Source organism: Meriones unguiculatus, chromosome 8, assembly GCF_030254825.1.
Source record: "Meriones unguiculatus strain TT.TT164.6M chromosome 8, Bangor_MerUng_6.1, whole genome shotgun sequence".
NCBI lineage: Eukaryota > Metazoa > Chordata > Mammalia > Rodentia > Muridae > Meriones > Meriones unguiculatus.
Genome location: NC_083356.1, coordinates 21374839 through 21401251, shown reverse-complemented (window position 1 = coordinate 21401251; position 26413 = coordinate 21374839). Strand labels below are relative to the sequence as shown.

General features: G+C 52.8%; 2 protein-coding genes across 2 annotated transcripts in view; both read left to right on the top strand.

Annotated features, from left to right (window-relative positions):
* The window catches only part of Tab1 (TGF-beta activated kinase 1 (MAP3K7) binding protein 1), a 29184-nt gene extending 23102 nt beyond the window's left edge, over nucleotides 1–6082 (top strand). Inside the window, exons 9-11 of the mRNA XM_021652418.2 lie at nucleotides 407–629; nucleotides 2534–2690; nucleotides 4364–6082. Coding sequence (XP_021508093.1) covers nucleotides 407–629; nucleotides 2534–2690; nucleotides 4364–4571 — 588 coding nt within the window. The 3' untranslated portion in view covers nucleotides 4572–6082. The remainder of the gene's footprint in view (nucleotides 1–406; nucleotides 630–2533; nucleotides 2691–4363) is intronic.
* A 13341-nt stretch (nucleotides 6083–19423) lies between these two features.
* Mgat3 (beta-1,4-mannosyl-glycoprotein 4-beta-N-acetylglucosaminyltransferase) overlaps nucleotides 19424–26413 on the top strand; it is a 31847-nt gene continuing 24857 nt past the window's right edge. The window contains exon 1 of the mRNA XM_021652431.2: nucleotides 19424–19582. The gene's annotated coding sequence lies outside the window, so the exon portion shown is untranslated. The remainder of the gene's footprint in view (nucleotides 19583–26413) is intronic.

Sequence of the window (26413 nt, the reverse complement as noted above, 5' to 3'; positions counted from 1 at the left end):
GAGATGCATCTACTAGGTGCTAGAATACAGCAGACACAGGACTTCTTGGAGGGCAGCTCCTGACAAAATGCCTTGCATGTAGCATGGTGTTTTATCCTGGGAAGAAGGCATAACGACAGCTTTTGCCCTGTGTTTCTTAGCAGTCCTGAGTGCCCTTGCACTGGCATTTAGAGGTGTGGGAGCCAGCAGAGAGATCACAAGGTCCCACATCTTTTCTAAACAATGTTTTCTAGAAGGATTACCCTGAACGGCTTGAGAAGCTCAGATTACAGTTTGGCTGGTAGAGACTTTCTTCACCTGCTGGGCTAGTGATCTCTTAAGTCTCCTGAACAGGGCTGTGGAATTTTGACCTCTTCCCCTGGATCATCCTGCATTCCTCATCAAATTCTCCTTCCACACCCCACAGGAGATTGCAGCAATGATTGACACTGAATTTGCTAAGCAGACCTCCCTGGATGCGGTGGCCCAGGCTGTGGTTGACCGTGTAAAGCGTATCCACAGTGACACCTTTGCCAGCGGTGGGGAGCGTGCCAAGTTCTGCCCACGGCATGAAGACATGACCCTGCTGGTGAGGAACTTTGGCTATCCATTGGGTGAAATGAGCCAGCCTACACCGGCCCCAGCCCCAGGTACGTGTGCCATGTACTATACAGGCAGGAGCATCTGAGATGAGTCCTGGCCTGGAGGCAGTGCAGGGTGGCTGATAAGATGAGCTCTCTGCCTGGAATGCGGATGGAGCTTACAGACTCTGAGCTGCAAGTCTCTATTCCTTTTGTCTGCGAAATGGGGGTAGAATTGCTTGCCCTGGCCACCCCTAAAGTCTTGCTGCATGAGCATATCACGAACGGTCACAAAGGCGGGTAGCAGAGGTGGTAGCTGCCACCATCAATGATAGAGTTTCCTCCCACCCTGGGCCAGCCAGGAGTGTGGTCACTGCTCACCCTCACTAGCAGCCCTAACAAGAAGGAGATAGGCTCTAGCATCAGGGGGCCTGGATGAGGTCATGTGTGGGGTCAGATGGTCCACCCCAGAACCCGGCCCAATGTCTGACCACTTGGGGCCGAGGAGACATTTCACTTTTTTCCTTTTCAGCCCTTGAATGAAGTTGCTTGGGAAGTGCTGCGAACTTGAGTACTGGTTTTCAGGGTTGCATTTCCCTTTCTGTTTTTAAACAGGCAAACCCTGCAGGTTCGACCTCCACAGGGGTTTGCTCTGCCAAGGACACCTGGGTGCTAGAGTCCTGTTGCCAGTGTTTGGCTACTTTGTGGGTTCCTCTTTCTTCCACCCTTCTCTACTCCTTTTCTTCCATGCTTTCAACACTCTAACACTGGGTAGGAGAGAAAAAAAGGATAGAGAGGAAAGGGTTTGATGTTAGCATTACACTACTTCCTGCTGATCAGGGGCATCGTGCTCCTTGGGGCAAGTTTGATCTTTATCATTAGGATATCTAATTTCTTCTTTTTTCTTCTTTGTACATGACTGCTTAACAAACTGAAACCAGCTAACAACCACTGACCACACTTTGGGGGCCCTAGCATTTATATACCCTCTGAAAAGTCCCCAGAGTTCCCAAAGGTTACACAACTGCAGAAAATATCTGCAGCTGGCAGAATCACGCTTCTAGAGCATGAGGCAAATCATAGTCAGCTGCTGTGAAGTAGGTGCCCACTCCTGGGATTAAAATGAAACCATATTCTTTTTTTTTTTTAAAGATTTATTTATTTATTACTTATGCAATGTGTGTTAGCATGTACACCTGCATGCCAGAAGAGGGAACCAGATTTCATGTTTAGATGGTTGTGAGCCACCATGTGGTTGCTGGGAACTGAACTCAAGACCTTTGGGAAGAGCAATCAGTGCTCTTATCCTCTGAGCCATCTCTCCAGCCCCCGAAAACATATTCTTAAAGTAGTTCTGTGATTTTAAAGAAACCAAAGTTACCACTGCAGAGTCCTTCTGGCCTGTTATTGCAACCATATTTTCTTTCTTTCTTTTTTTAAGATTTATTTTTATTATGTATACAGTGTCCTGCCTGCATGTATACCAGCACACCAGAAGAGGGCACCAGATATCATTATAGATGGTTGTGAGCCACCTTGTGGTTGCTGGAAATTGAACTCAGGACCTTTGGAAGAGCAGCCAGTACTAACCTCTGAGCCATCTCTCCAGCCCACAACCATATTTTCATTGGGCCAGCCTCAACTAGAGACAAATTACCCTCTGGATTAAGGCATCCATGCAAAGCCAGGCAGTGACTTTTTCATTGAAGCCATGCAGCATTTGATCCATTCCTGCTTTGATCCCCAATGGGTTTCCTTGCTGGAGGGAAGTCACACTGCTGTTCTGGAAGAAGACATTTTACCAAGGGACATCTACCCTGGGCCACCCCAAGGATAGAGGACCACACTGGGGCTTTAGGGCCCTCTCAGCCTCACATACCCCTTGTCACTCAAGAGCAACCTTGAGCCCACAACCCTGTTTCTTTCCAGACTGATTTCTACTCCTTGTTTTCTCTTTCTCTCTCCTATTGCAGGGGGTCGTGTGTATCCTGTTTCTGTGCCATACTCAAGTGCCCAGAGCACCAGCAAGACCAGTGTGACTCTGTCCCTCGTCATGCCTTCTCAGGGCCAGATGGTCAATGGCTCTCACAGTGCCTCCACCCTGGATGAAGCCACTCCCACCCTCACTAAGTAAGCTGTCATACTCTAGAGACAGTCCTGGGCACCTGCAGAGAGGCAGCTGTTTAGCCAAGTCCTAGGGTTCAGTGGGGTGGGAGGAGAGAGGCCCTGGGGTCCCTTGGGCTTTTCCAGTTCCCCACCTCCATCTTTGGGATAGGGAGTCTCATTAGACACAGATAGGAAGGAGCAGTGCCATGAGTTCTAGCAAGTGTTGAAACTGGACCTGGGGCCGGTGGAGGTTCAGGCCAGGGTGGACAAGGAGGCCTGAGAAAGGAACAAGGCTGCTGGCTGGTGGTGTCTCAGGCCAGCTTTCGTCCGTGGGCAACTTCTCTGGTTTTTTTCTTCTGTTTCGGAACTTGTAACATAGGGTCACTGGCTTCATGCATCTGTAGTTGAGGAACATTGCCTGGCCTGTACTGGCTCCTCAGACCTGCTGTTCTCTCACTGTGACATGCCATCTCTGTCCACTGTCTAGTTTAAGGGGCACTGGTAGTGGAGGTCACGGCCTCAGGGGAGGGGCATGAGAGCGAGACCTGCTTGACAGGTCTGTTGTCCACCCCACCCCCTTCATTTCTGTGAATGTGCACCCTGCCCCTACCCCACCTCTCCAGGGGGATCTGGTTTCCACATTCCAGCCCTGCACTGATAGAATAATACAGATGCCACACCCAGCCCCTCCACACAGATGGAGCCTAGCCGGATGTGGCCAATTAGAAGGGCTGGCAGGGAGGGAGTGTCCCTGTTTGCCTCTGCCTCTGCCTCTGCCTCTTGAGAGGGCCGCCCTTCTCCTGTCCCCAAGTCCTTGCTGTTGCTGTTCCTGCCACCACCTCTGTGTACGGAAGGGGCTGGTAGACATCTGGGCACCATGGGTAGCCGTGTTTTGTCCCCAGCACTATCAGTGCAGCCCCTCCTCCCCACCAGGCTACCCCAGGAAACCACCAGCTGTGTCCACAAAGCTGACCAGGCAAGTCCTCATGCTTCTCCCTCTGACTGCCCGAGCCTCGCAGAATCTCCTCCTGCCCTGGCTCAAGAGCCTTGTTCTGTCACCTAGGCCAGCCTTGAGCTGGTTCATGACAGGTCAGAGCTATCAGGGTAACAAGCTAATGGTTAGCTCCTTGAAGAAAGATGGGCCGTTGGTGGATCAAGCAGTGGAGTAGCATGCGTGAACTCCCAGGTTCAGTCCCCAATAGTGTCCTGCTACCATAGGCTGCCGTGGCAATACTCGGGGCTGAAGAGCTCAGTGGCAAAGAGCACTTGCTGCTCTTGCAGAGGACCTGAGTGGTTCCAAGCACCCACATCAGGTAGCTTACACTTGTGCTCCAATTCCAAGGGGTCCGATGCTGCCTCCTGGCTTCCAGTGGGCACCCCTCCACACATACAGAAAAGGGGGGAAATAGATGTTTGACGGCTGTTCATAAATGTTAGTGATCTGTCACTTAGGAGAGTTAGGCAGGAGGATCAAGAGTTCCTGCGCAGTCTGGAATACATAGCAAGACTCTCTCAAAAAAAGAAAACAAAACTGCCATTTTGTTTATCTCTGAAAACATCCCACCCAGCTGGCTTTTTTTTACGGGATCTTTGCCAGAGAGGCCTGAGGTTAAAGGGCCACTCTTGTCACCGGGTGGGAGGGTGAGGTCCTCTGATGCAGCGACCCCAGGCTGATGCCCTCCACCCTTCCTCCGCAGCCAGAGCCCCACTCTGACCCTGCAGTCCACCAACACACACACGCAGAGCAGCAGCTCCAGCTCTGACGGGGGCCTCTTCCGCTCCAGACCCGCTCACTCACTTCCTCCTGGAGAGGACGGCCGCGTTGAGCCTTATGTGGACTTTGCCGAGTTTTACCGACTCTGGAGTGTGGACCACGGCGAGCAGAGCGTGATGACAGCACCTTAGTCTGGCCTCAGAGTACGGCCTTGGCATGACTTTGTGTAGGCACAGAAGGCTAGTGCCAAGGCAGGACAAGCTTCTTGACCTTTGCAGGTGCCGTGGAACCAGTGGGCAGTGAGTCTGATGGGCTGCAGGTTCTGTCCCACAGCACTGGACTGTAGCCTGAGTGCACACTGCATTGTTGGTCCACACAGGAGGCAGGAGTCCAGACCACAGGCATCCTTAGAGAGGGCCAAGTGTGAAAGCTGCAGGTAGCTTACAAACCATCAACAGTGCCTCCTGGCATATCCAAAGAATAGCAAGAAGCTGTCGTGTGGACTCCAAGAATAGCAAGAAGCTATCGTGTGGACTCCAACTACCACAGGCTAGACCGACACTGCTCCCTCAAGACTGCTCTTCCTGCCTCAACCTCCCCTGGAATAGCCTGTAACCTATGCTAGTGTCCTTTGCACCGGATGGCTGTTCCCTTCCCAACTTTCAGCCTAAACTCCTAGATCCAGAGACGAGAGCAATGGGGGTGTGTGCCTGTCACTGGTTTTCACTGGACAAGTTCAGAGAAGCAGTGGGACCTGTAACAACCACAGGGGAGCCCAACAGGGAAGGACCACAGAAAGCTGGCCAAGGAATCTAGTCCTGGACTGCAGGACAGCCAGCTGGCAGCTGAGCTGACCAGGAAGCTGGCTTCCCAATGGTGTGCAGCTGGTAAGACCTGGCCCACCAAGCAGCCAGCGTCTGCTGCTAGATCCTGCCCCAGGGAAGGGCAGGCCAAATCAGAAGCAAATGCCTCCCGGCCTTCTTCCCAGCTGGTACTGGGGAGACGCTGATGGGGAGTGCTGAGTGCAGCAGCTTCACGCTGACGACGAAGCTGGTTGGCTCTGGGCTCTGCTGAAGGACAAGTAGAGGATGGCTGTGAGAGAGATGCTGAGGCTTGCCTACCCTGAAAGACCAAGAGCATCAGAGATGCGACGATGCTGTGGACACAAAGGAGAAAGATTGTGCATGTCAGACCCTGACTTGGACCAGTTCATTCACACATTTTTTGCCTTCACTCAGGAGGGTTACCACAGCTGCCTGCGACTTGGCCGACCCTGTGCTCAAAGGAGGAAGCAGACCAGGGTGGTCCCCTTGCCTGAGCCCTGCCCTCAGGATTGGAGACTAAGCTCAGATCTGTGTGGCTCTGTAACTAGTCTTTTGCAAAACCCTTTTCCTGCTGTATCCAGCTGCTGGGAAGGGCATCCAGTGTGTGCAAAGGCAAGTTCAGGGCACTTCTCACTCAGATTCATTTCCCTCAGTGCCAAGGAGAAATGGATATCTGGGGAAGTGGGTACAAGCCGAGGAGGAAAAAGCCTTCCTTGCTGCTCCCCTAGGATGCCACCTCTGGCCTCTGCAGGTTTGTGGGGTTCAGCTGATGCGCAGACTTGGGACAAAGGAGATCCTCTCCCAGGAGTCTGATGCTGTTTGGTCTCTAGAAATAGAGCCATGTTCTTAATGCAGTAAAGTAAAGGTGTTACGTGTCATCCTGTCTATCTGTAACCTAAGCTCCCAGGAGGTGCTTGCTCCTGTCTGTCAGGAGGTTTGAGAACTAGGTCTGCCAGACAGGTGAGTGCCAGCGCTGGGATTTGAACTCCTACCTCCTGGCCGCTGGAGCGTGGGTTTGCCACAGGCCTGCTGTCTGAGCCAAAGAGGGCAGTGCTGTTCTAGCTCCCCAGGGAGTGAGCCAGGCAGGGGTGGGGCTTGGGTGGTAACTGCTTGAGGCTCGGGTCACAGGTCAGGGGCCTTGTCCCCCTCCCCCCCACTCTGCTCTGCAAATCCCAGCTGGTTGGTTTTATTTGGCTTTATTTGGTTGAAGGATATCTTTAGCATGCCTCTTTCTCATCTAAAGACTTTACTTATCCTCCCAGGGTCGCCTGCAGCCTGAAAAACTGTCTGCTGAGGAACAAAGCCGGGCTCTGTCCACTATGGTCACTGGGTCCTACATCCTCCCCTCTGCTGGGCAGAGGCTCTTAGGAGAGGGATGCACTTGCAGAGCTTCCTGTCAGGGTCCGCCACCCTCTTCATATCCAGCTCTGCCCTCAGGTGTCCTGAGGACTGCTGTGGCCCTGAGTGTTGTCCCACAGGGCTGAGGCACTGTACTCTTGGACTTAGGCCATCTGACCCTGGCTTTGGTATCACTTATTCCATGTGACCCTGTCTCCTGGGGGTGGGGCATGGAGATTGTTCTCTCAATGCCCAGGCTTCTTTTTTTTATTTTTTTTTAATTTTTATTTATTTATTTTTATGTGCATTAGTGTGAAGGTGTCAGATCGCTTGGAATGGGCATTACAGACAGTTGTGAGCTGCCATGTGGGTGCTGGGAATTGAACTCAGGTCCTCTGGAAGAGCACCAACTGCACTCTTAACCACTGAGCCATCTCTTCAGCTTGCCCAGGCTTCTTTTAATGGGAGTTGGCTTGGGAAGAGTTTGGGAGTCTTTGAACTTCAGGAGGAGCCAAGTGTTAAGATCGGAAAAGCTTCCCAGCAACTAGGCAGAGCAGTGTCACAACCAGGTAGGCAAATGGCCAGTGCTAGGGCCGTCTTCACCTTCTGTGTCTCATTTTTCTGAGGCGAGATCAGATAGGGAGGCTCACAGTCTTCATCCTTTACACCCAGACCCAGGTTTACCAAGGCACCTTCCCAAGTCAGATCAGTTAGAGCCAGCCTATCCCTGGGCCCAGTCAGGTCCCCACTATTGTCAGGCTTCCTGTGACGAGGCCTGCAGACTCCCTCACATGCTTTCGTTGACAGAGTTGGCATTGGTCACAGACTTGCCTGGAGAAGAGGCCCATCCAGAGGATTCCATCTACTGACTTTAAAAGGGAAACAATTATGTTCTCAGCACTCTGGATCCTCTTGTCACACAGGGCTCAGCATAAATGCCAACCCTGGGAGAAGCCTGCCCCACTCTGCTCTGCAAACATGCTCAGCTTTCTTGCAGAAATTGACTGATGTGCCTAGGAGCTCTAAGGTCAATGTCCTGTGTATAGCAGTCCCTAGAGCTAATGAAGGGACAGATGTATGACCTTGGGCAGGACACAGGAGATGAGTCAAGTTTTTCTATCCTCCAAGTGAGGATAAGGCTGGCTTCCTAATAAGACTGCCCAACCAACATGGGCAGCCTTGCCGTGAGAGCTACGTCTACCGTGGGCCAAACTGAGACACCATGTCTGGTGGCAGCTCAGTCAGAACTGCCAGCTTGCACAGGTGCTGGGCCAGTACCACCTGCAGTTTCATCTAGGAGCCCAGACGCAGGGCAGTGGCTAAGCTGAAGTCCAGATGGATGCCTTTGGCCAGGCTCCCAAATCTTCCCCGTGACACAGGAATCTCACGATTCTTCCTTCTGGGTCCCTATTTGGAAACCAAACAAGAACACATCACTGCCAGCCCCCCAACGGGCTCAGCATGAGCATGCGCTTTGTTCCCACGCAGAGGTGACGCCAGCTCAGAGTACAGACAAGCTCTTGACATTTCAACATGCATGGGTGGCCTCGTCGAGGACAGACTGCCGGGCAGCCAGCTTTTAACATTGTTGGGCCACTGGCTGGGTCCATTTCTGCTCAGGGAAACTGCCTGAGCCAGCTTTCTGTCTTACTGTGTTGCTCTGGGAAGGCCCTGGGGCAGGAATGGGGCTTAAAGCCTGCGAGTGTCTTCTCCCACCCTCTGTGATGAAGCTCATGCTCTTGTCACTTTAGCAGAGTCACCCCATGGTCTGAACAGTGCTGAACTCAAGAACCTTCCATGGCTCCATTCTCCTGCCTCCCAGCACTGGCTGTGTGAGTCACTTGTCAGCCTGCTAGTCCCTCTCAGCCCTGAGTTCTGATCTACACAACTCAGTAGCCTAGGACCAACCTGGCAGTACTTAGGAAACGTTAAGTGATGGAGCTAGATGGTTCAGTGGTTAAAAACACTGGCTTCCCTTCCAGAAGACACAGGTTCAATTACCAGCACCCACACATCAGGTCACAGCCATCTGTAAATCCAGTTCCAGGAGATCCAATGCTCTTTTCTATCCTTGGGCACCAGGCATGCATGCACCAGGTGCAAAGATCTGCATGCCAACAAAAAAAGCATCTGAACTATACACTGAACTATTTTTGTTGGGATCCTGGGTGTGGTGATGCACACCTTTAATCTCAGCACTCAGGAGGCAGAGGCAGGTGGCGGCTCTTCAGGGCTAACCTGGTCTACAAAGTGAGTCCAGGATAGCCAGAGCTACACAGAGAAACCCTGTCTAGCACCCCCCCCCAAAAAAAAAAAAAGCCAGGCTTGGTAGAGCATGCCTTTAATACCAGAATACAGAGAGACAAGTGGATCTTGAGCTCTTAGTTTGAGGTCAGCCTGGTGTATATGGTTCCAAGACAGACAGGTCTACACAGAAAGACCCTGTCTCAAAACGCCCCCCCCCCCAAAAAAAAAAAAGGCAGGTGAGGACTGGAGAGATTGCTCAGCAGTTAGTGCTTGCGGCTCTTCCAGAAGAAACAAGTTTAGTTACCAGCACCCATGCCAAACAGCTCACAACTGCCTTGTAACTCCAGCTTTGGGGAATCCAGTGCTCTATTCTGGCTTCTCAGGGGCCTATCTTCCCCACATACATAAATAAATATTTTTAAAATGGCAGCTAGCCAGGTGTGGTGGCACATGCCTTTAATCCCAGCACTTGGGAGACTGAAGCAGGCAGATCTGAGTTTGAGATCAGCCTGGTCTACGTAGGGAGCTCCAGGCCAACTAAGCCCAGGTAGTGAAACCCTGTTTGAAAACAAAACAAAAGAGTGACAGTGATAGACAAAAACGCAAGCTATCCAGAGCTAACCTCCCAAAATGTGGGTACTGAAAATACCTACAGGCACTTGCCACAGCCTGCCCAGAGCTTTGGGCTTGGTGGTAAGTCGGATGTTTTATTGCTTATTCTGATTGTTTTCATATATTTGCCTGTCTGTGTAGATGTGTGGATATGGACATGCCACAGCATACATGTGTAAGTCAGAAGACAACTGGGAGTCAGTTCTGTCCTTCCACCATGTGAGACCTGCGGGTTAAACTCGGGTTGGGCTTGACAGCAGGCACTCTCGCCTGCCGAGCCATCTCTCTGACCCCTCAAGAAACACAAAAGCAGGGCTGGAGAGATGGCTCAGTGGTTAGGTTAGATGGCTCACTGTGCTCTTCCAGAGGTCCTGAGTCCAACTCCCGGCAACCACATGGTGGCTCACAACCATCTGTAATGGGATCTGGTGCCCTCTTCTGGCATGCAGATAGGGTATTCATACATAAATAAATCAGATAGAAAGAAAAAAAAAAGAAAGAGAAAATCTCTCCTTATCACGTAAATTGGTATGCTGGGATGAACATTGTGCTAATCCTATAGGTTAGCCTACCACACTCAACCCATCACTTGCCTATGAGGCCCAAAACCTCAGGACCCTGGTGAGGCCAATCAAATGGCAATTGCTGAGTTCCAGGTGGCTGCTGGGAGCTTGCAGTGCTTGACTCAAGTCAAAGCTGAGTGAGGGATCTAGAGGCCATTCAGGCTGATGGCAGAAGACGGCCTCACAGCTGTCTGTGGACTCTGGAAGGGTTGTCTGTGGGGCATGAGCAGGTGCACACCAGCCAGTATTAACTGGAGAGAGGCTTTTAAGATGTTGGCCCCAGCCTGGCTGCACACAGCCAAGTCCTTTGGAAACCAAGAGAGGGTTGTTGTTAAAATTACAGGTTTCCTGGCTCTACTTTAGATCTGCAAAGCAGAGAGAACACTGGTTTAGCAAGTCCCAGGAGCATCTGCAGGTGCATAAAATGGCCAACCAGGAACTGGAGAGATGGCTCAGTGGTTAAGAGAACTGGCAGTTCTTCCAGAGGTCCTGAGTTCAATTCCCAGCAACCACATGGTGGCTCACAACCATCTTAATGGGGTCTGATACCGGAGCCCGCCAGCAGAATCAAACAATTCCTGAGTGGGGCATAAGGACTGAAAGAAAATTTTAAGCCACACTACACATGGGATCTGTTCGAGAGGGCTGGCAGTAGAAACTCTCAGACCAGTTTATTCATAATCCCTTTTCATAGTCAGAACAAAGCACCTCAGTGCCATGAAGGAGTTCATAGAGAAGTCAAACTTGTTTACCTCAATCACCTGTCTGTGTGATCCTTACATAAACAAAAGGAGGTGAACTTGGCAAAACATCCTGCTTATTCTTGTCTCCAAGTGAAGCCAGGGTGAAAACTTGTTTTTTTGCTGAGAGCTCAGTAACAAAGCAGCCTGACAAACAAGTGGCTCTCCACAGTCTGAATCCCTCTATTAACTTTCAGGTGTTTATGCAGACAGAGCATTCATATAAATAAAAATCTTTTTAAAAAATGAAGAGGAAGGAAGAAGAAAGAAGGCCAGGAAGACAAGTGCATGCCTTCTTGCCTGCCATCTTGGTTTGGTGCTCAGGATTTCTCCTGAATGATCTTGGATAATGTCCACCAACCACAATGATGGCTATCTTATTTCTAAAGGTAAGTTAAAGGCCAGAGCACAGATTTGTGACCAGCTCAAGTTACATAGTGAAACCCTGGGGTTCTTGAGAGATGGCTCAGTGGTTAAGAGTTCTGTGTGCTCTTTCAAAGGACCCGGGTTCAATTCCCAGCAACCACATAGCAGCTCACAACTGTCTTTATTGCCAAGTCCAAGGGATCTGACACCTTCACACTAATGCACAAAAAATAAAAACAGTTAAGCTTTGAGTGAAGTAAAAATAGGTATTTTGCAACTTAGTTGATGGCGTGTTTGCCTAGTATGCACAAAGCCATGGATTCAAACCTCAGTATCTCATAACAGCACCCAGGAGGTAGAGATAAGAGGATCGGAATGTCAAGATTTTCCTTGGCTCTTTATCAAGTTCAAGGCTAGCCTCTCCTCTAAGAGACTGTCTCAATAAAAAGGGTCAGTGAGATGGTTCAGTGGGTGGAGGCTCCTGCTGCAAAGTATGATGTCAATTTGGTCCCTGGGACCCACACAAGGAAGGAAGGAACCAGCTCTGTGCAGGATGTCCCCAGGTCTCCATATACCTGGAGACAATATAAAAACAACAAAAGAGCTTTTCAAAAATTACAAGGACTGGGGATATGTCTCAGTAGTAATAAAGTATTTGTCTGCTGTGTTCGAGGCTCTGGGTTCAATCACAAGTCCCTCCCATAAAAATAAAACCGTATTTGCTGGGCCGGGGGTAGTGGTACATGTCTTTACTCCCTGCACTCAGGAGGCAGAAGCAGGCAGATCTTTGTTGAGTTCGAGGCCAGCTTGGTCTACAGAGCAAGTTCTAGGATAGCCAGGTCTGTTAATGAGAAACCCTGTCGCAAAGAACAAGCAAACGACAACTGCAACAAAAACCCCAAGTGCTTGCTGAGAGTTTACCTTCCTCTAGAAGAGTGTCCCCTCCTCTAGACATTTGGGTTCACAGTCCTCAGCCCAGATGTTTCAGGATTCTTCAGAGGGGACAGACTGATGAAGTGGAAGACAGGAAAGAAGGATGGGGCCACCCCCTGCTGCATAGTGCCCATTTCTCTCGTTTGTATTTTGTTGTTTGGTTTTTGTTGTTGTTGTTGGGTCCAGGCTCTCGGGATAGGACCTAGAAATTTCTCATGGATGTTGGTGTCTAGGGAAGGTGTCATCCCTCCCTGCTCTAGCTCAGCTCATAGCTTAGTTGCCTTCTAAGCTGGTTCTCTACTGGGCAAGCAGCATCAGGGACAAGGGCTGGCCTGGGTCACCTTGCTCTCCCTTGGAACAGGGAAACACAAAGACGGATGCAAGAACAGCACAGTCACAGTGGGCCAGGTCTGGGTTGGAGACTGCTGGGTCACTTTGTCCTTTAGCCTCCACCTCCTCTTGTGGGGCTGCACCCTGCACCTCAGGAGAAGAGAACCTTGAAAGGCTCAGGAGCAACATCTTTGTTCTTGTTCAGACTTGTCACACAGTGGCATCCTGTCCCTGCGACTGTTGCCTTTGTTGCAGCCCTAGCTAAGCTCCATGGGAAATCCACACCTGGCTCAGTCTTAAGGAGCTTTTGTTTGTTTTCTTGAAACAGAAACACTTTTTCTCTCTGCAATTGCACCATCCTCAGTCAGTGGAAGAAAAAGTAACCGTGTTTGCCTTGTCTAGTAGAGAAGCAACAGGAGGGGGCCTACAGCCTGTGGGATAGAACTGTTGGCTCCACTCCACGGAACAGCAAATGGCCACATGTCTGACAGTAGAATGGCTTCTGTTTCTCGATTTCAACCCTGAGCCAACCTGAGTTCATCTCCAAATACTGGCACCTCAGTACCCCCAGTCATCCATCTTGTGGGTATCAGGATGCTGTCTCCTCAAGAGCTCTCTCCTTGGTAGCAGGATGGTCACATGCCTTCCTTTCTCCCTGGAGAAAACAATCAAATGAGGCTTGGAGGTTCCCACTTGGGATTGCTCTGGTCACTCACTTCATTATAGTGAGCCAGCCCAGGTTCAGGGAGGAACCACGGGAGGGTGGCCCACAGGAGAAAGGGGAGCTGGTGGGCAGCCATTTCAGCAGACACTCTTCTACTCCTGGATCCCGGATGGCAGCCTCCATGTGACAGGAGTGAGAACTCACAACAGCCTGTAGCTGCAACTCCAACGAGATACAGTGCTTCTGGCCTCGAATGCCTGAACTATGGCACCCACACAGAGAGATGTACGTATAATTTAAAAATAAGCAAACAAGTGACCACATCAATCTCCACACATGTGAAATCAGATGGCAATGGGTGTGTGTCAGTTTTCTCCTTTTACCATGTGGGGCTCAGGCTTTTAGTTGTGGTGACACACTCCTTTATCTGCAGAGCCATCTTGCCTAACCTCAATTCATTTCCTCTTTCTATAGTCAGACTGCATATGCTCACAGTCCTCCTACCAACCAATCCAGGTGGACAGTAGGCCCTGTGGCCTTTTTGTGGCTGGTCTTGGATTTCTTTGTTGAATCCTGCTGCTCTTCTAGCTCTGCTTTCCATCCTGGCTCCAGATACACAGTTCGGACCTTTTGACCAGGGCTGAAGCAGCACTTGGTGTGTTATATTTCTGCTCATCAAATGGGCCAGAGAAGTTTCTGAGCCACACAAGGCCACCTCCGAGCCCTTGTTTTTCAGGCTCAAATAAGCAAAGTCAGAGAGGATATTCCTGCAGGTTGCCTTCAGCCTCAGCCCAGTCATCCTTTTTGGAGACACTGGGCTACTGGGTAAGACTGAGTTCAGTAACCACAATGATGGACATCAGATGTCACTGGGCAGCCCAGAAGCCGAAGCTGAAGCCAGGTGAGCAAACCCCAAGTCAGCAACCTGGGCCCGTGTCCCCACTTCTGACCTGTGGGGCTTGTGTATACAAGAGGGATTCTGGGTAACTCTGTACCACCCCTCCTCCCAAATCAGAGCCTCATGCTTGGTTCCCAGCCCTTCCCTCCCTGTGGTGACCCTGTGGAATGCTGCGGTGTGGGTTTTTTGGGAGTGCCCAGCACGGGTTTGTGGGCTCAAGGGTATTTCCTGGGTGTGCACGTGTGGCATTTGTGTATACAAGGCTCTATGAGACCCTCGTGGGGACATACCCAGCGGGGGCAGCTTGGGACAGGTGGGGGTTGGGCTTTTGGGTGCCTGCAGTGCAGGCACACAGCAGTCGTGTGCCTGCTTCTCTCCAAGGGTTCTGAAGCCAGAAGAAGGTGGTAGGTGGGGACATTGGTGTGACTTAGTCCACCCCTCGTAGGCATCTGGTCTCCTTAAACCAAGGCCATCCTTAGGGGTCAGTAGGGGAGATCAGCGCTCAGCTGTTGCCCAAAGATACTTCACCACCTTGGGGCTCCTCAGAGCGCAGTGGGTCCTCAACCTGAGTTTCGTTTCCTTTTCTCATGTTGCCCCCCGTCTCCTGGCTGTGGTTTGCAATGCACAGTGAACCTCCTGCCTTTGCTTCTGAGGCTCCTCAGGCTGCAATGCTGTTCCCTTCCATGCTGCTTCCATGTCTGCCCTGACTGCCAAGGCCAGGCTGAGCTGCTGCCCGGCATTCCTTGCTTCTCTGCTTTCCTCTTGTCTCTTCTACTCTTAGTGACCCAGGTTTTCTTGGTAACAGGGAGGAGGCTCATTCATTCTATCCCATGATAGCCTGAAGTCCGAGGCTGCCGTGTAATAAACCCTCTGGGATTGACCTGCTGGCTAAAGCCCTGGTTCTGGATCTGGGTCCGTGCCTGGAGTCCTAGCTCTGCCAGACAGTCTCTTCCCACCTCACTTGTCATGGGGGTTTTGGGGCTACCCAGGAGGGCACAGGACCAGGGTGCTCTGCTTGGAATTGGAGCTAGAGCAGGGGCCTCAATTTCATAGGGTATGAAGGTTACTGTCATCCCAGGTCATGTGCTATCAGCACATAGCAACCCCAGCCTATTGAGGGTGCTTTCTGAGGAAGAGGCCTCCCTCACCAAAGGGCTGGCACTTTTCTCTGGCCTCTCACCTGCTACAAGCTTCGCACAGACACTTCTGTTGAGAGGCATGCCTCAGAAAGAAGCCAGAAGCCAGGGAGGGGTGTCCCGATCTGAGGGGCTTCAACGGGGTTCCTATGGTGGAGAGATTGGAAAGAATGGGCAGAAAGGGACAAGAGACGCAGGAATGAAAGCCAAGTCTGTTCATCTGATCAAGGCTTCGTTTATTAGAAATTTTTACCCAACTTATATAGGGAGAAGGCAGGAAAGGGGGAAGGTTAATTTACCGCTGCAGGAGATAGGAAGAGTGCTTTCATGGGTTAAATATTGCACCTGCAAGATGCCGTAAGGATGTTTTCTTAAGCTATCTCACACATGCTCTAAAACTAACAGACGGATGTTCTCACAATCTATCACCCATGATTTCGGGTCCTAGGTAACTCTTCAACTAAATAGCTTTAGGTCTCCACTAAATGACCTTTGCTCACTACTTGGTTTTGGCTTCAGTAAATAGCTTTGTCTCCACTAAATAACTTTGGCTCACTGAGGTTGGCTTCAGTAGATAGCTTTGGCTCCCGGCAGGAGGGTGCCTGGAGCTTCTGGCCATTTGGCAGTGTTGGTGGGGCTCCTGCTGTATATGTGCCAGGCTATGCTGGGTGCAAGCAGAGTCAGCAAAGATCCCTCTCCCAGCAGGGAGATGGGTAAGGCCACAGTGAACACAGTGAATTATCTGCTATGCTTGCAGGTGAAAAGTCCATGGAAAGAAGGAGGAGTGGGGGGGGGCAAGGAGGAGAGTAGATGGGGCAGGGTGGGGTGGGGGCAGGGAGGTTATGCTTGGCAGAATGGTGGAAGGGTATGAGCAGAGGCTGAATTGGAGGCCTGGGCACCACAGGAAGCATCAGCCTCGGGTGGTCCCCGGGATGCTGAAGAGCCCAGAGTCCCTAAACTTGGGTCCTGGCTCTTCTGAAAAGCTGACAATAGTCTTGATCCTTCCCCAGGAACACATACACCGAGCATGCCCACATCCACACACACACAGACACACACACAGGCGTAAGTCACACCTGTGTGTTCATGCACATGCTCATACATACTTCCACATGTTTCTGAGAATTCTGGAATATTCCTGGAAACCTTGCAGTAATGGATCCCTGTCTAGCCATTGCCCTGTCTTGACCAGAATGAAAACAGAGGCTTGTAGAGAAGAGACTTGTTTAGGATCACCCAGGTGGGATTCTCCAACTAGAATTTAGGCTGGGTCTCTGGAAGCCAGAAAGCCCTTCAGGGGCCTTCAGGCAGATGGGCTATCCAGGCCAGGTCCTGAAGGATGAGTAGGAACCTCTCACCTGTTGACCCTGAGGCCAGGTGAGACTACCCAGGGAGAGGAATGCAACTGCCTCTCAAGCAGAGCCAAGGCTGGACTAACAAACCCAGCAACTGTTCCCAGAGCCAAATCAGCTCCAGAAGGAGGCGGCCCGTAGCTGTAAGGTGACACTGTGCAACACGCTGGGGGCAGGATAATCTTGTATCTGGGCTTCTCCTAACTCCAGCTCCCACAGCCGGCAAGTCCCCAAAGGAGGGGGAGGGGAGAAGGACCACCTACCAAGCCCCTCCCTGCCCACACACAGGAAGTGACTGAAGGGGGAGCCAGATGCTGCTGATGTCTGTAGGATGATGGATTGGAGCATCCTGCTCTCCAGTGAAGAAGCTCCTGTGTAGGCCAAGGGTTCACAGTGGGGCAGAACTAGAACCCTGCCTCTAGCTGCCTGGTGGTGGAGGAAAGGAACTGAAAAAGGAACCAGGAAGGAAAATAGAGTCTCCGCTTTCTCTCTCCCCTGCCAGCTCCAGGGGACGTGAGCTCCTCCTCCCACTGAGCCTGGGCTGAGACTGGGAGGCATGTCCTGATCTGGGCCTTACTAGGGACTGGTTGAATGTGGCCAAGGAAGTCACTTGCCATCTCTTTTAAGGGCTAGGGAAATCCGTACTTAGCACACTGTCCCAACAGACCGGGAGAGGAAAAAACACTTGAGAAACAGAGGCGGACTTTGGTATGACCCCTAACCAAGACAGCTCCCCCTCCCACCCAGAGGCCTCCCAAGAAGCTTGGGAATCTGGGAAAACAAAGACCCAAGGGTGTTGGTGGGGACAAAGTGCAAACAGCAGGCCTCCAGAACCTTCCAGATGTAGCCAGCTCTGAGCAGGACAAGGCAGGGCCCTGTCAAGCCTGTCATCCACAAAGCTGCAGGGGGTGGTGGTGGGAAGAGAGCTTTCTGAGAGCTGACACTGAAGGCTCCGCGCAGGCAAATAAATGTGAGTGTTTTGCATTATATTGAAATCAAAGGCTATGGAAATTGTGTGTGGTGGGGTGACTGACGGGCATGTGGGAGGCCCTGGGTCTCATCCCCAGCACCACAATAAGTAGACAAATACAGACAGATAATCCAAGAGGGAGTCATGCTATAGAGGGGTGCATTGGTTTTTAGGTCACAACAGAATGCCCCATATCAAGGAAAAGTATCAAGGCTGGAGAAATGGCTCAGTGGTTCAGAGCACCTGTTGCTTTTCCAGAGGATCTGAGTTCAATTCCAGCTCACTCCTGCCTATAATCCAGCAGGCTGGGGATGGTACCCCACTCCCTATTCTGGCATCCACTCCCACATATGCATTGCACACACTTACATAACACATACACATGTCTGGGTAAATAATAAGAGTTAAAATTATTTAGGAGGAAGAAGAAGAAAGAAAAAAAATGAGATTGGTGGTTACAGAAGATCTGGGTTCAATTCCCCATACCCATATCCGGCAGCTTATAACTGCCAGGAACTCCAGTTCCAGGTGTTCTGGTGTTCTCTTCTAACCCTGAGGGGACCTGCACACACACACACACACACACACACACACACGCACAACATGCACACATTCAAATAAAAATATTTACAAAGAAGTGATACTAGAGAGATGGCTTAGCAGCTGAAAGCATCTGTCACTCTTGCAGAGGACCTGGGTCCCCAACACCCACATGGTGGCTTACAACCAAGTTCCAGGGGGACTGCACCTCTTAAAGAAAACATGGTAGCGTAAAGCTGATCCTCACAGGGAACCTGGAGGCCAGGCATAGGTGGGCTTCCTTTACAATGAAACTTACCATCTGGCAACTACCTTTTGCTAGTTTTCCAGTTTAGACTGTGTGCTGAAATAATCTGTCCACTGAAATTAAGGGGCATGGGACTTGGGGGATGTCGCTCAGGTGGCAGAGCACTCGCACTTGTCTCCAACGCGTGAAGCTCTGAGTTAGGCCCTTAGGGCCCCATAAAACCAGACATGGTTAATCACTGCAATCCAGAGGTGCAGGCCCGAGGAAGCCTACCCCAAGCCCTATGCATGTGGTGCCAGCCTCTCTACGGACAAGAGTTCCAGGACAGCCAGGGCTATGCAGAGAATTCCTGTCTTGAAAAACCAAAATAAATCATAAATAAATAATAGTCTACTACAGGTGATGTGAGTTCTAGAAACTCATGAGCATCCTGGGGGTGGAGGAAGCGGGAAAACCTCCAAGCCCGAGGATGAATCCCAGATCCAGCACATTCCGGTTACCTTCACCACAACCCTCTGGGCCTCAGCTGGAGAGGGTATCATGGGTGGCTTGGTCCACGTGCATTGATGAAGGGGGCACGGGAGGATGTAGGCCAGTGTACAGAGGCCAGCGCATCCGAGCAAGACACAAACCAGCGTGAACACTGCAGGGACCCTGTGTCTTGTACACTTCTCCCAGCACCAGGCCTCCGCATGGGGCCACGGGCGGTGGCGTACGCAAGCAGTCACGGCGGTCGGGACCTTGTCACACTACCGCCCAGGAAGCCTGTGCTCCCAGCCACGGTGTGCCCCCAGTCACACCACTCGTCTATCTACCCGTCCATACGCACACAGGGGCCAACCTGCCTCACGCCGCAGAGCACAGACACCCAGGTCCACGCACACGCACTCTGGCCGGCCCCGCCTCACACAGCACACACACACACCGGCACCAGGGCTCCCGGCCGTGGGCCGGCGCACGCACGGTCACGGGCAGGGCACGCGCACACTCGCGCATCCGATCGCCGCGCTCGCGGGAGGCGCGGGGCGGCGGCCAGAGCCCGCGGTCCGGGAGCCCCCCGGCCCCGAGCGAGCGAGCGAGCGAGCGGAGCCCGGCTGGCGGGGGAGGGGACGCGGCCGCGCGGGGGCGGGGCGGGGGCCGGCGGGAGCGGGCACCTCCAGCGCAGCGCTCGGTCTCGCCGCCGCGCCCCCGCCGCCGCCCCGGGGTGCAGTGGAGCGGCCGCGCCGGGCCCGCGGGACGGGGTGGAGGTGGGGTGGGGGGGCCGGGGCCGAGCTGCCTGCGATGCCGGGCGCCCGCCGCAGCCGCAGCCGCCGGAGCCCGGGATGGGGCGAGGAGAGGCTGCGGCGGACGCCAGCATCTCCCCGCCGGGGGCCCCGGGGTCCGCGGAGCCGCCGCCGCCGCTGCTGCTGCCGCCGCCGCTGCTGAGACCCAGCGGGCGATGGGTGAGTTGACCCCGGAGCCCGGAATCCGCGCCGCACCCCTGCATCCCCGGCGCCCCAGGCCTCGCCTCTGCGTTCCCACCACCGCCCCCCTCCCCCGTGCTGGTCCCGCGGCCCCGGGGGCCCTGTGGCCGAGGAGGAGGAGGAGCGAGATGTGGGGGTCCGCTTAGCCGGCGCCCCCCGCCCCCACCCGCCTGCCCTCCGCAGCTCTCCCCGGCCGGAGGCAGAGCCTGGCGTTGAGACCCCCTCCTTTGGCTGGGCTGGGGGTGGGGTGGGGGCGTCCCGAGGCGCGGGGCTTCGGCCGTGCTTTGTGCGCTGCGCTCTCCCTTCCACCTCCGGCGCAGCCCGGGGCTGGGGGCGCGAGGCCTCAGCTCTTGCCTTCCCCACCCCCGACCCCGGGCTGCAGCGGCGGCTGGCCGAGGCCCAGGCGCCGTTGGGGTGCTGGGCGGGTGTGGGGGCCGTGGCTGAAGCTGTAACTACAGCTGCCTGAGTGGGGAGCGTAGAAAAGCGAACTGTGAGAGAGGTCCCCCCCATCTTTTCCTGGGGAGGGGGCTCCCTCTCTTTGCACTGCACTGCCCAGGGCGGAGGAGGGCTCCTGGCTGGGGGAGGGCGCTATAAATATCGGCAAATAGTTCTGGAACCGGGGGTGGGGAGGGGAGCCTGCTCGGTTGTGCTGGTGGCGAGGGGGTGCCTGCGCTGGGGCGCAGCAGGCAGAGGTGCTGTGCCCCAAACAGCTCTCTCTGATGGCCTGAGGGTTGGTGATGCTGTTTAGTCTGCTAAACACCCAGAAGGGGGATGTAGGCAGGAACGTTTTCCCTCCTGGATTCCTCTGTGAGCCTCCATCCTCCCTGGGACATGGGTGCAGATACGCCTTGATGGTGGGGTTGACCTGTCAGCCGGGCACTGAGCCAAGCGTGAGGATGGCAGCGAGAGCAAGATAAGGCTGTCCTTCCGGGAGCTGCTAACACCACGATTATCAGTGCTGCCCAGTCCTGAGGAGATAGGCAGGGGTTCTGGTTAGAAAGTTAGAAAGAGGGGCTCTCTGCCCCAGGGAGAAGGAACCTGCTGGACTAGATGACCGGAAGGTGGAAGCGTTCCCGGGGCTGAAGAAATAGCAAGAGCGAGGGCCTAGAGGTGTCAATCCCTGGTGTGTTGAAAGATGCTGAGACACTGAACCGCCATGGAGCCGAAGAGGGAGTATCAGTGGTTAGTACTCTGCCCTGTGGCCTCAGCAGCCTCGGTTTGAATCCGAGTCGCGGCATGTTTGGCGGGGGCCCTGTAAGGTGTGCTGCCGAGAAATTACGCCACGGAACAGATCTACGGTGAAGAGGTTGATTGGGGGAGGGGAGAGCAAAAGTCCAGCTTGGAGTGGGGACATGAGGGAGAGATAGAGGCAGGCACACAGGGAGACAGAGGGAATGAGAGAGAGGGAGAGAGATGGGGTGGCTGGGTGCCCTTTCATGCAGAGCACCTAGCACAAGCTGCTGTGAGGTCCCCAAGGGCAGGCCAGTGGGAAGGCCTGATTGCTAACACCTGGAGAGGAAAGCCAAGGCTTTGGGACCCGAAGACTAGTTGGAGAAAAGCAGGCCACACACCCCGAAGCTGGTACTGAAGCTGCCTCCTTCGAGACTCTGTGTCCCGTGGTCAGGGAGACTCTTTGCCCATCAGTTCTCTCTTCTGCTGCAGCTGTCTCACTTCAGGAAGTTTGGTGTTCTGAGCCTCAATTTCCACCTCTGTCAAGTGGAGAGGGTCTTCCCCGGGATTTTGTCGAGGACCGAAAGTGACGAGGCAAATGTATAGGATGCCTGGCACCTGAGCCAGATTTGGGAAATTGCTGGCTGCTGCGTTATTATTATTACCTGTAAAATGAGGCCATCTGAGGCCAGCTGGCTCTGAGGCCAGTTTCATGGGGAGGGCACGCTGTGCTGAGGATCATGGGAGACTGGTGTGGAAGGGAGAGCCAAGGGTCACTGGGGAGCGGTGCAGGAAATGGTTCTGGGTGGAGGTGAGTCCTCCTGTCCCTCTGGGTACCCACCACTATGTATCTGGTTTCCCAGCAAAAGATGAGGTGCACTGCTCTGCTCCCAGAGTGCAAAGGATCTTTGTTCCTCATACTGTTTGATTCTTCTCCCCTTTCTCCAGCCAAGTCTACCTCTCCACATGGAGACCCGGTCTCCCTTCTAGAAGTTTCTTTTAGACATTCAGGTCAAGAAACGTGTTGTGTTCAGGTGAGGGTTAGGGACTAGAGAAGAAATAGGCCTTTTCCTCAGATTACTATGTAGCTGAGCAGTAGATCCTACCGGACCGTTTCCATCTGCCCAGCCCTGTGCTGGCTGCCTGGAATCCAGACATAATCGCTTAAAGCAGACTCTTGATCCAGTGGCCTGCTTCAGATCTTGGCTCTGTCACCTCTTGATCTGTGACTGTATCTCTGACCTCCACTTCCCTTACTCTAAAACGACAACAATGCAAATGCTATCGTTTGATCGGTTTATGATTTCTGCTGGGCATTTGCTGTGTGCACCTTCTTCGGGGGAACCTTGGGAGCTATAAATTTGCTCCGGCGCATGGGTCGTGTGTGTTCCTGTGGTCAGTGGCTTTGCCTTTCTGTGTTATCACTCAGACGGGGGAGGTGGGTAAGCTGACATGTAGCTGTCTGGAAAAATAAAACCCATGATGATGACTGTCGGTCAGTTCCTGTGGTGGAAATCTCCCCAGAAGTGGCCGAACAGGAGCTTCTAACGGGAGGTGCTACACACCAGCTTCAGCACTTAGACAGGCGTTCAGATGGTGCCTACTAATGGTGATGGTTGACGAAGGAGAAAAGGACCCAGGGGCTGTTGATGAGATGAATCTCTGAGGAACTGCCAGGCAGTGCCATAGGTGAGAACTTTACCAGAAGCCATTGCCTAGGCCTCTGGACTGGGGGGGGGGGGGTCAGATTTTCACCCTCAAGGACCTGATCTGCAATGGGAGGGGGACGGACAGAGAGATTAGGAACTCTTTGCTGAGATCCCACACCTGCTGAACCGTCCTCTCTTCTGCTCGGCCTGGCTCCTCCTCCTCTTCCCTGAAGGGTCTAGCCGAACCCCACACTAGCCTAAGAGTCTGGAGATGAAGTTCAAACAGCTCAGCTCTCCTACCTCACCACCCCTTCCTGCCCTGTCACTGTCAGCAGCTTCCTCACATACCACCATGCCAGCTCTCAACCTCAGCTCAGCTCAGCCCCCACCCGAGGCTGGTGTCTGTGCCCACATACCTCAGTGTGCACATCCTTCCCACGGGAAGTTGTGTGTGTGTAAGTGTACTGTGTTCACCTTGCTGTGTGTGCGCACATCTGAATACATGTAAACCCTAGAGGTTGACAATTTTTTTTTTTCTTCAAGACAGGGTTTCACTGTACAACCTGGCTGTCCCAGGACTCTCGACCAGGCTGGCCTCAAGCTTACAGAGATCTGCCTTGCCTCTGCCTTCGCAGTGCTTGGGATGACAGGCATATGCAACCACTGCCCCTGCTGTTTTTACTTTTTTAAACTTGTATTTTATGTGTATGGGTGTTTTTTTTTCTACTTGTGTGTGTCTGTGTACCATATGTGTGTGTGATACCTCCAGAGGCCAGAAGGCGGCACTGGATTCCCAGGAACTGGAGTTAATAGAGGCGAGTGAGCTGTCCTGTGAGTGCTGGGAACCCATCAGTTAGTGCCCCTAACTGCAGAGCCATTTCTCCAGCCCCGGCCACCTCGATTTTTTGAGATGAAGGCTTTCAATGAACTTGGAAGCCTCTGACTTGGCAAGGCTGGTTGGCTGGCCAGCCCCAGGGATCCCTCCATCTCTGCCTCACACTAGAATTGCAGGCAGTGTGCATGCCCTGTGTCTGGCCTTTTCTAAAATATGGGTATTAGCACTTTACCAACGAAGCCATCTCCTCAGCTGCTGGCTGTGGAGATGTTAACCGTAACCCATACCAGGAGTACCACAGAAATCCCCTACGCAGAGGAGAACATTGAGGAACAACGTGTTCACGATGGCTCATCCTGGTCCTCATAGCTTGAGCCTCACTGAGTCAGGGGATCCAATGTGAGTCCCGGGCCTTTCTGTTGGTCCGCAGAGCATGTGCCTCTTGGCCTTGGCATGTGTGTGTTTTTGTCTGGATGTGTATGCTTTTTAGTTTTACTTCCGTGTATGCGTCTGTATCTGTGTGAACGTGTATGTGTGTGTAGGTGCACAAGTGCCCGAGGGAGAAAGGATCAGACCCCCCTGGAGCTGGAGTTGCAGGCAGTTGTGAGCTGCTCGGTGTGGGTGCTGGGAACTAAACTCGGGTTCCTGGAAGGGCAGAGAGCACTTCTAACCACTGAGCCATCCCCGCAGCCCTGCTGTGTTTGTTGTTGATGTGTTTTCGGCAGTCAGTCGGTGATAGACATACGGAGGAGGAGGCCTTTGGAAAATGTGGTAACTGTGAATGAAGAGACGAATACACAAATGAATGGTTCTCAGCCTAGCCCCCAAAGTTCTGAGCTTTTCTCTCCCTTCTCCATTCATGATGGAGAAAACTGACCCTCCCTCCAGAGGGCAGCTTCACAGTACAGAGAGATGGTCACAGGTACCCTGTTTGGTAGGAGTTACTGTCCCTACCTTTCAGAAAGAGACAGGGTAGGATTTAATCGTCTATGAAGTCCCCCACAGTCTAGTGTGGGGTAGACCAGGGGCCGTAGCCTTGTGCATATCTACACAGTTACAGGCTCCTAAAATAATTTTGCTTGTGCTGCCTCATAGTGGAGATGCCTCTGTTGTCTGACATATTTGAATCTTTTCTACAGATGTAAACTTGAAGCGAGAGACCACTCACACGCCTTAGTCCTCAGTTGCTTTATGAACCTAGAGGGTTAAAGGTCACAAAACTTTGGTTCCCACTAAAGTGGCATCCTCGGTGGGGAGGGAAAAGGCCTGGACAGCCTGTCCTGTCCCTCCCAGCTAGGAACCTTCCCAAAGCAGTAGCCCAGAACTGACAAGTCTAAATGGGCCTTGTGGACTTAGGGTATCTGGCTGGTAGAGACCTCAAGATGGGTTGGCACCCTACCCCATCTGCACCTCCCAGTTAATGACTTGTTCCTGTTCATTGGGTGCTTAACCCACTGCCCGAGGGCCAGAGGCTTCAGCTGTGTGCTCACTGTGACAGCGGTCAAAGCGCCTGAGCGTAGGCATTAGAGTGTTAGTTCCATGGGGTAGTATGGGATCCCTGGAATGGAGGCTCTCAGCCAGGAAGTGGTAGGATCAGGGTTGCATTCCACTTGTAGGGACTATTTGTCCAGCTCCCTCTTGTTCTTCCAGACCTGGCCTTTCTCTCTCTGTGGCTATCCAAGGGCCTGCACGGACCTTTCCCAAAGCAGTGAGATGCAGAGCCTCTGGGCTACCCTCCCTGTGGCACTTGCTTTTCTTATAGACGTCCCCTGTTTGCATCTGGCCTCACCTGCCAGTGTGGGGACGCACTTCCCAGGCCCTACCTGGCTGTGCATTAGAGCCCCTCTGTGGCAGAGCTAGGAACCTACAAGACTGTAATGGTAAAAGTGTTTAGTCCCAGTACTTACAAGGCAGAGGTGCGTAGATCTCGGGGGGGAGGGGGGCTCCAGGCCAGCCTGCCCTACGTGGCAAGTTTCAGGCTAGCCAAGCCTGCATAGTAAAGGCCTTTCTCAAAAGCAAACAAACAGAAGTGTTCTCTCCTTCCACTCTGTGAAGGGGCTCGCGCTCAGGTTGCCAGACCGCGCGCGCAGCAGGCGCCTCTGCCCACTGAACTGTCTTGCTGGCCCGATTTTAAATTTTTGTTCCTAGGGATAGACCTCAGGGCCCTGGGTTTGCTAGGCAGCTACCTTCCCGGCCCACGCAGCTTTTAAAATGTGATCCTGAAGATCTCGGGGTCTTTGGGCTCCCAAGAACCACTGTCTGGCCCCGTGAAGTCCAGGCTTCCTCATGCTCCCTCTGGCCTTCTTGCTTGTTCTTGGTCCCTGTTACTAACCAGTTTGTCCTTCACTCAACATGCTATTTCTGGACCTTCTTGCCTCTTCTGGAGGCTGGTTTTGGTCTGGACAGATACCTGAGCTTGCCTGTACACAGGGAAGATCCTGATGGTCAGAGTATCATGGCAGCCGGACGGCAATGGCCACAAGAAAAGGGGCCACAAGGCCAAACTGCCAAAGAGATGATGGGAGGGGATGGCCCTGGGCCTCGCAGGCAGAAGGCATTCAATAAATATTCTTTAAACATTTATTAATGTTACTGCAGGGACAGCAAATGAGCGCCGTTTCCGGAAAGAATATGACTTGCCTGGCCTGGGTAAAAGATCTAGATGGTGCCTCTCTGAGCATGCCCAGTGAGGAGGGTTGTGGTATTGTCTCCTGTTTCCACCTAAGACTTTGCCCCACCCTTCTCAAAAGAATAGAGTGGCCAGGCAATAATAAAACAACACAGGTTTGAAATGAAACAGGTTTTTATTCTCAGCAGGATGCCAGCCAGGAGTGAATTCACTTCTGAGAATGTATAACTCAAAGCTTTCAAAGGCCTCCGGATGCCAACCAGGAACCATCTCAGAGGTGTTAGAGCTTTGGAGGACTTCCAGAAGATCAGGTCTTTGAGGACGTGGGTCTTTGGTGCCTGGATGCTTGAATCTGCCTTTTGTTGGCAAAGATAGCTGCAGTCTCAGAGGCTGTGGTGGAGGTTTGAATAAGAATGAGAATTCGGCCAGGTGTGGTGGTGAACAACTTTTATCCCAGCACTTGAGGAGGCAGAGGCAGGTGGATCTATGGGAATTTGAGGGCAGCCTGGTCTACAAAGCAAGTCCAG